This window comes from Leptosomus discolor, chromosome 27 (assembly GCF_034619465.1).
Source record: "Leptosomus discolor isolate bLepDis1 chromosome 27, bLepDis1.hap2, whole genome shotgun sequence".
NCBI classification, from domain to species: Eukaryota; Metazoa; Chordata; class Aves; order Leptosomiformes; family Leptosomidae; genus Leptosomus; species Leptosomus discolor.
In genome coordinates, this window is record NC_141417.1 from 924,131 (window position 1) to 931,851 (window position 7,721).

Consider the following 7,721-nt stretch of genomic DNA (forward strand, 5'->3'; position numbering starts at 1 on the left):
ACAGGGACATGGGGGACGCGGGGGATGGATGGACATGGGGGACAGAGGGACACGGGAGACACGGGGACGGGGGATAGGTGGCCATGGGGGACACAGGGATGGGGGATGGGTGGCCATGGGGGACACAGGGACATGGGGACTTGGCACACTGGCATCAGGCCACCCACGTCGCTGTGGGGACACGTGTCCTGGTGTCAACAGCAGGGAGGGCTGTGGCTGTGGTGTTGTCACCGGGCGGAGGGCTGGGCACACGCCGTGACACATGTGTCTGTGCTGTGCAGCCCCAGGGCAACCAGCATGGCCGGAGCCGGCCGCTGGGCTATTTTTACCTGGCCCTGCTGGCACCATTGTCCCCGTCAGCTCCTGCCAAAGAGATGGGGACAGGGACGGGGATGGGGACAAGGTGGGCAGAGGCCAGCCCTGTGCCATGGGGAGGGAACACGGACCTGCCACCCTGCTCTGACCCAGCCGGTGGCCTTGGGGTGATGGGGGCTGCCCTGCCCGGCAGCTTTGGGGTGTGGGTCGGCGCCGTGGGGGACGTTGGGCCAGGCAGCTGCTGAGCTGCGGCATGGCACAGCGTGGCCATTCCCACCCCATGGCATGGCCACTCCTGCCCCACGGCCGGAGCAGAGCCGTGCCGGGCCGTGCCACGCCAGTAGCCCACCCCGTGCCCCCCTGTCCCCGCTGCACGAGGCTCCCCAGCACCCGCAGACCGACCGCCCCGGCCACGGCCCCACCGTGCGTCAGCGCTTTCCCCGTGGCGGGGGCGGGTGGCGGAGGGAGGGGACACAGAGGGGCCCTTGTTGTGTGTCCCCCCCAGCCCAGCGCCTCAATGTGGCCCTTGTTCGGCACCGGCCCTTGGTGTCCCCAGTAACATTTGCTCCGTGGCCGGGCTGTCCCCAGCAGGAGGAAGGGGACAAACCAGGGGGCCACACCAGCCCGACCCATCCCCCCAACTCACCTTGACCCCCATCTTGCCCCCAGCCCCCTGAAACCCCAACTGGGACCTCAAACGCTGTTATCCCCCAAACGCTGTCGTGTCCCCAACCCCCCCTCGCTGGGGCTGGCCCTGCCAACGGCCACGTCCCCAGGGACGCGGGGGGGGACCCGGTCACGCTTCCCGGTTATTTTGGGGACGATAAATCAGGCAGGCGACAGGTGCGGGGCCGCGGCAGCCGCCGCCGCGGGGGTGAGTGACGGTTCAAGGGCAGCGGCGTGGGCAACGTGCGGCTCCGGCCCCCCGGCTGTCCCCAGCCCCGGCGCTCTGCCACCCCCCCCCTCCAAATCACCGACGATTAAATATAGATGATATTGCCCCGGGGTGGGGGGACACGACGCACGAGAGAAACGGCCCCTTTCAGCGGCTCTCGGTGTACGTACAAGTTTATATACAGAAAATGGCCAAAAGAGGAGAAAAAAAAAAAAAAAAAGGAAAAAATATAAAGGGGAGGGGGGCGAGGTTGGGGGGGCCGGAGCCCCCTCCCCGCCCCCCGCTCTGTACAGAACCCGGCTGCTCGCTATTTACAACGGGGGCATTTTTACAGGGGAGCAGGGGAGCACCGCGTCGGCAATGCCCCCCCTGGGGGGGGGGGGGTGGGGAAGGCACTGGGGCTGCTGTGCGTCTGTGCCCAGCGCCGTGAAGGCACGTGGGGGACCCGGGTGTCCCCGAGGGGACCCAGGCAGTCCTGGGGGGTGATCCAGGCATCCCATGGGGGGTCCCAGGCATCCCATGGGGGGGGGGGGGTGTCAGGGGCTGGCGGCAGCCCCCCCGCCACCGCCAGGGGCCTAGAAGGGCAGCGTGTCCATGAAGATCTTGTCGACGATGGGCGGGGGTGGCACCAGGTCCTCCAGCTTCAGGTAGAAGATGCGCTGGAGGCCCTGGGTGCAGAGGCTGCGCAGCTCCGGCAGTTTGCCCAGCAGTTTGGAGAGGCAGCCGGGGCGCCCCGGCTCGGCCCCCGCCGCCGCCACGTGGTCCTTCAGGCAGCCCACGATGCGGTTCTGCAGCTCCTCCACCCGCTTCGGCTCCTTCAGCCCGTGGCGGTCTACGGTGGGGAAACCGAGGCGTGAGGCCGTGGGGATGGCCGCAGGGTGGGGAAGGGGAGAGCGGCAGGAAAGGGACTGGGGGGGGTGGGGGTCTCACCTGTGATGATGACGAGGGCGGCGAGGCAGGAGAAGGAGGGGACGTCGACGCTCATGCGGTGCAGGCTCTGGGAGAACTCGAGGATGGCGTCGATCCACTCGCCGAAGCCCCGCACGCACTGCAGGCGGTGCAGCACCACCCCGTTGCAGAAGATGAGTTTCCCTTCCTCCGGCTTGGAGCTGCGGGCACAACCACGCGTCACCCCCCCCTGCTCCATCCGGCATGGCCCCGGGGTTCCCCGCGGCACCGCGCCGTGCCGGGGCTCACCGGTACGCCAAGCGGAGGATGAAGAGCTCGAGGAAGGCCGACTCCAGCAGCAGGTCCTGGTCCTCCTTGGGCAGCTCGGTGAAGCCCTGGATCTTCTCAGCCCACTTGCGGATGACGTCCATGGAGCCGGTGAGCAGGTCGTAAAACTGCTGCACGTCCACCGAGTCCTCCTTCTCGAACTGGCACGGCGCCGACTCCTGGAACTGCCGCGGGGGGGACGGCGTCAGGATCCGGCCCCGCTGCAGCCCCGGCGAGGGTGCGGGGTGGTACCGGCCCTACCTTGGAGTAGTCGAGCTTGGTGGTGCTGGGGATGGAGTCGATGTGCGCCCGCACCAGGGAGGTGATGAGGCTGACGGGGGACGCGTCCGGCGGCTGCTTGGGCTTGGAGGGCAGCCGGCCCCGCCGGCCCTTCAGGCTGTCGGTCCGGACCACTGCGGTGAGGGACATGCAATGAGTGTGTCTGTCCTCTGCAGAGCCAGGCGGGCTGCGGAGCAGGGCCCCCCTCCTCCTGTTAGGACCCCCAACCCCAGGATGGGACCCCGGTACCTTCTTTGACCATGCCGACGGCCAGGCACTTCTGGAAGCGGCAGAACTGGCAGCGGTTCCTCCGCCGCTTGTCCACGGGGCAGTCCTTGTTGGCCAGGCAGATGTACTTGGCGTTCTTCTGCACCGTGCGCTGCGGGCGGGGAAGGAGCGGCCCAAGCTCAACCCGGGGCGCCGAGCCGCCGAACAAAAGCCCTTCTGTCCTCCCCTGCCTCCCGCTCCAGCCCGGCATCCGGCTCCGCGTCCGTGGGGAGGGCTCCCGGGGCCGCGCTCCCTGCCCTGCCCCTTCCCCCGGGGTGACCCGCAGCATCCTCTGGCTGCCGCAAAGCATTGTGGGAACATCCCAGCAGCGGGTTGGGGCAGAAGCGGTGGGGGGGGCGGGGGTCCCCCTTACCTTGAAGAAGCCCTTGCAGCCCTCGCAGGTGCGCACGCCGTAGTGCTGGCAGGAGGCGTTGTCCCCGCAGACGGCGCAGCGGCCCTCGCCCGCCCCGGGGCTGCGCGTCTTGGTGGGGGCCAGCACCGGCCCCTCCAGCAGCGGCGAGGTGGGGGCCAGGGGCAGCCCGGTGAAGCCCCCCGGGGAGCCCTGGGCCAGGGCGAAGGTGTCCGTGTCCAGCAGCCGTGGGTCCAGGCGGGGCAAGGGGCCTGGCTGCCCCTTCAGGGTCCCGGGGGTCCCGCTGGGGCTGGGCGCCGGGGGGCTGAGGGTGAAGAAGGGGGGCTGCGACCCACCGCCCTTGGCCGGCTCGGCCCAGGGCCGCCCGCCCTCGTAGTTCGGCGGGGGCGAGTACGCCCCGAAGGAGCCCTCCCAGCCCGGAGCCTGGGGTGGCTGGAAGCCCGGCGTGGCGGGCGAGGGGATGGAGCAGGGGCTGCCGTAACAGTCCGAGCCGCTGGAGGAGAGGGTCTCATCGGGCTGCCCGCCGAAGGTGCCGGGGTAGCAGCCGTACACCTGGAAGTCCTCCAGCTTGAAGGCGGCGGTGGGCTGGCCGCCGGCCGGCAGCTGGTAGAGGAAGGCGTCGAACTCGCCGGCGTAGCCCTCCATGAAGGTGCTGAAGCTGGGTAGGGCGGGGGCGGCTGCCAGGTCCGCTCCGGCCACCTCCATGGGGAAGCGGCCACCCTCGGGGCTCAGCAGTTCGGCCGGGCAGCGCTCGCAGGGGCCGGTGCCCGCCGTGCCGTACTGCGCCTGGATGCAGGGCATCTCTGCGGGGAGAGAGGGGTGTCAGCGGGGACCCCGTGGCCGTGCCCGTCCCCCCTCGGCGCCTCCCGGCCTGGGTGAAGGATGGAGACGAAGCGAGAAGCGAGGGTTTCCCTGGCATCCCCCTCATACCGGAGCCGGACCCCCGGAGCCACTGGCTGCCCAGCGGTGGCCACCGCCATGCCGGGAAAGGTCACGCCGCAGCCAATGGGCGCAAAGGACATTCCCCAAAACGCTGGCTTAGCAAAGCCGCCGAAAGGGAAGGAGGGAGGAATGTGGCTGGTGGATTCCCAAGCCTTGGGGCTGGCTGGGGGAAGCCAGAACCGGGGCTGAACCAAGGCTCGAGGGTCCCTCCACCACCCATTCGGGAGCCTTTTGGAAAAGGAAACGCAGGCAGACCCACCGGCGGCAGCGGGGAGAGGAGCCCACCCCCGCCCCCCGCCCCCCCCCCCCGAACCCTGCAGCACCCCGGCACTGCGGCACGGATCTGGCCTCGCGTAAGGCGTCGTAACAGGAGTCCCGGGTCCAACTGAAAGCCAAGCCAGGAGTGACCCCGGCAGCAAGACGATAATGTAATTCATCTCGCAGACCTTTAAAGGTCACGCCGCGCCTGGCCCCCGGCCGCCGCAGCCCCGGCACGGCACCGCTGCCAGCTCACCCGCCAGCCCCCGGCTTCCCCCGGCCAAGTCCAGGCAGCTTTCACCGGCACCCAGAAAGCCGATACCTACGCAGGGAGCCGGGTTTAAAAATACTCAGCGTGGGTCCAGCGCTGGCACCCATGGGGTGGCACCAGCCCCCAGCCCACTCCCGGTGCCCCCGGTGGGTTTTGTGTCCGTCCGCCGGGGCTGTGGCGGGCTGCGGCGGTGGGTTCAGAGGCGACGGTGACCCCCGCATCGACCTCCCGCTCCCTGCACGCAGCTGGGGGACACGAGGCCACGCTGGGGACACGGCAGTGGGGCACACCGGCTCTGCCGGCAGCAGCTTTCCTCGCCGGCATGCAAATCCTGGCGGCAAATCGCCGGCCGGGCTATGCAAAGCCTCGACCCTTCCCGTGGCCCCGGTGTGGGGTTCGCTGGCAGCGGCGGGCAGCACCCACCGCTGTCCCCGCTGCCTTATTCAAACTCCTCTTGCCCTTGACCGCTCGCTGGCGGCGTTTGGGGTCCCCCCCTGCCATGAACCCGCCGGGGGACCAGGCGCAAATTCCCGCAGCGGCCCCCGCGCTGCCCACGGCCTGGGCAGTAATTGCAGATTCCTCGCCGGGGAGCGCAGGCAGCTGCCCGTGCCCAGGCCCGGAGGCCGCTGCTGCCCGCGCGGGCTGGTGGCAGCCCCTGGCACCGGGCCCTGGGTGGGCGAGAGCAGCCGGCAGCACTGGAGGGGGGGGTTGGGGGGTTGGCAACCCTGCCCACCCTCCTGCCGGCACCTGCTGCCGTGCCTTGCCAAAACGCAGCCGCTGCCAGGCTTGTGTGGGCAGCGGGGGGCTTGCCTGCACAGCGCTGCCTGCACGGCAATGTCCCCGGTGCCACCCGCACCGCCATGTCCCCGGTGCCGCCCGCACAGCACTGCCTGCATGGCAATGTCCCCGGTGCCACCCGCACCGCCATGTCCCCGGTGCCGCCCGCACGGCGCTGCCTGCCTGGCAATGTCCCCGGTGCCACCCGCACCGCCATGTCCCCGGTGCTGCCCACACACTCCTGCCCGCACGGTGCTGCCCGCTCCAGCTCTGCGGCGGCTCTACTCGGGGCTCCCGGGGCGATGCCCGGTTTTGGGGGTGGCTCTGCCCCCCCGCGCCGCCCCCGGGGCCGGGGCTCTCCCTGGCTGCAGCCGGACCCGGTGGGCGGTGGGGTCCCAGGACCGGCTGGGGCAGCCCCGAGAAACGGCTCACGGTCCCGCACGGCTCCTCCCGGAGCCCAGCGTCGGGCTCTCCCCGGGACCCCTTGCTCTGCCGTGCCCCGCCCGGTGCGCCTCACCCCCGGCTCTCTCCGGTGCTACCGGGTATCCCCCCAAGGGCCGGCCCCGCGCGGCGCACACCACCCGGTCCCTTCCACCGGGACGCCGCAAGTCTCCCCGGTACCACCGGGACGCCCGACCCCATGCACTTTGCAGGACGCCCACCGCACTGAGTCCCCGCTGCTCCCGGGACACCCGATCCGGTTCTCCCCGATGCCACCCAGGACACCGGATCCGGTTCTCCCCCTGCTGCTACAGGGACACCAATACGGTTCTCCCCGCTGCCACCCGGGACACCGATACGGTTCTCCCCTCCGGGTCCACCCGGGACACCTGATCCCGTTCTCCCCGCTGGCACCCGGGACACCAGATCCGGTTCTCCCCGCTGCCACCCGGGACACCCGACGCGGTTCCCCTCCGGGTCGACCCAGGTCACCCGATCCCGTTCTCCCCGGTGCCACCCGGGACACCGGACCCGTCTCCCCTCCGGTGCCACCCGGGACACCCGACCCCACGCACTTTGCAGGACGCCCGCCGCTCTGAGTCCCCGGTGCCACCGGGACCCCCGACCCCTCTCCCCTCCCCGTGCGCACACCCCCCATCCCCGGGACATCCCGCCCCCGGTGATCCCCCGCCCGGTCCCCGCTGCCGCCCGTACCCGGCTGCCGGCGCGGCGGTGCTCCGGTTCCCGCTCCGCCACCGCCGCCGCTGCGCGGGCTCCGCCGGGCTCCGGCCCCGCCACTACTTTCTCTTAAGCGCTCGGTGACGCGCGGGGCGGCGCGCGGGCCCGTGACGCACGGCGGCACCGTAGAAGGCGCGGGGGGGCGGTTCCGGCGGGGGCGCGGCCGTGACGCACGCGGGGTTCCATTGACGCAACCGCGGCGCCCGCGCTAAAAATACCCGCGCGGCCCCGGCTAAAAATAGCGCGGGCGCCCCCCGCCTCCCCCACTCCCCCCACCCCTCACCCCGGGGCTCCCGGGGCCGCCGGAGGGGGGGGGGGGGGGGGGGAAGGGGACACGGCAGGAGCGGGGAGGGAGATCCCGGTGTCGGCACTGGGATGAGCGGCGACCCGGGAGGGGCAGGGGCGGCAGCTGGGCCCGGGACTGGTATCCCCCGGTGCCCCCATCCTCGGTGCTCCCATCCCCGGTTCCCCTTCGGTGCCGGTATCCCCGGTGTCCCCTCGCTGCTGGTACCCCGTGCTGACACCCCCCGGTTCCTCCATCCCCGGTGTCCCCTCGATGCTGGAATCTCCGGTGCCGTTAGCCCCGGTGGCCTTTCTGTGCCCCCATCCCCGGTACCCACATCCTCGGTGCCCCCTCGGTGCCGGTATCTCCGGTGCCCTCGTCCCCGGTGCCCTTTCCGTGCCGCTGCCGCCGGTGCCGTTATCCCCGCTGCCCTCTCGGTGCCCCCATCCCCGGTAACCACATCCTCGGTGCCCCCTCGGTGCCGGTATCTCTGGCGCCCTCGTCCCCGGTGCCCTCTCGGTGCCTCCATCCCCGCTACCCATATCCGTGTGCCTCCTCGGTACCGCTATCCCCGGTACCCCCATCCCCGGTGCCCCTCGGTGCCGGTATCTCCGGTGCCCTCGTCCCCGGTGCCCCCTCGGCGCTGCTATCCCCGGTGCCGCTATGCCCA

At 71.3% G+C, this 7,721-nt stretch overlaps 1 protein-coding gene across 1 annotated transcript; it reads right to left on the reverse strand.

Moving 5' to 3' along the window:
• Positions 1-1,785: 1,785 nt before the first annotated feature.
• NR4A1 (nuclear receptor subfamily 4 group A member 1) lies at positions 1,786-4,142 on the reverse strand. The gene is made up of 6 exons (XM_086478607.1): positions 3,345-4,142; positions 2,954-3,083; positions 2,687-2,838; positions 2,408-2,610; positions 2,141-2,319; positions 1,786-2,042 (listed from the first exon to the last, which is right to left on the reverse strand). Exons 1-6 carry the CDS (start codon positions 4,140-4,142, stop codon positions 1,786-1,788), a joined length of 1,719 nt encoding a protein of 572 aa, XP_086334733.1.
• Between the last annotated feature and the right edge of the window lie 3,579 nt (positions 4,143-7,721).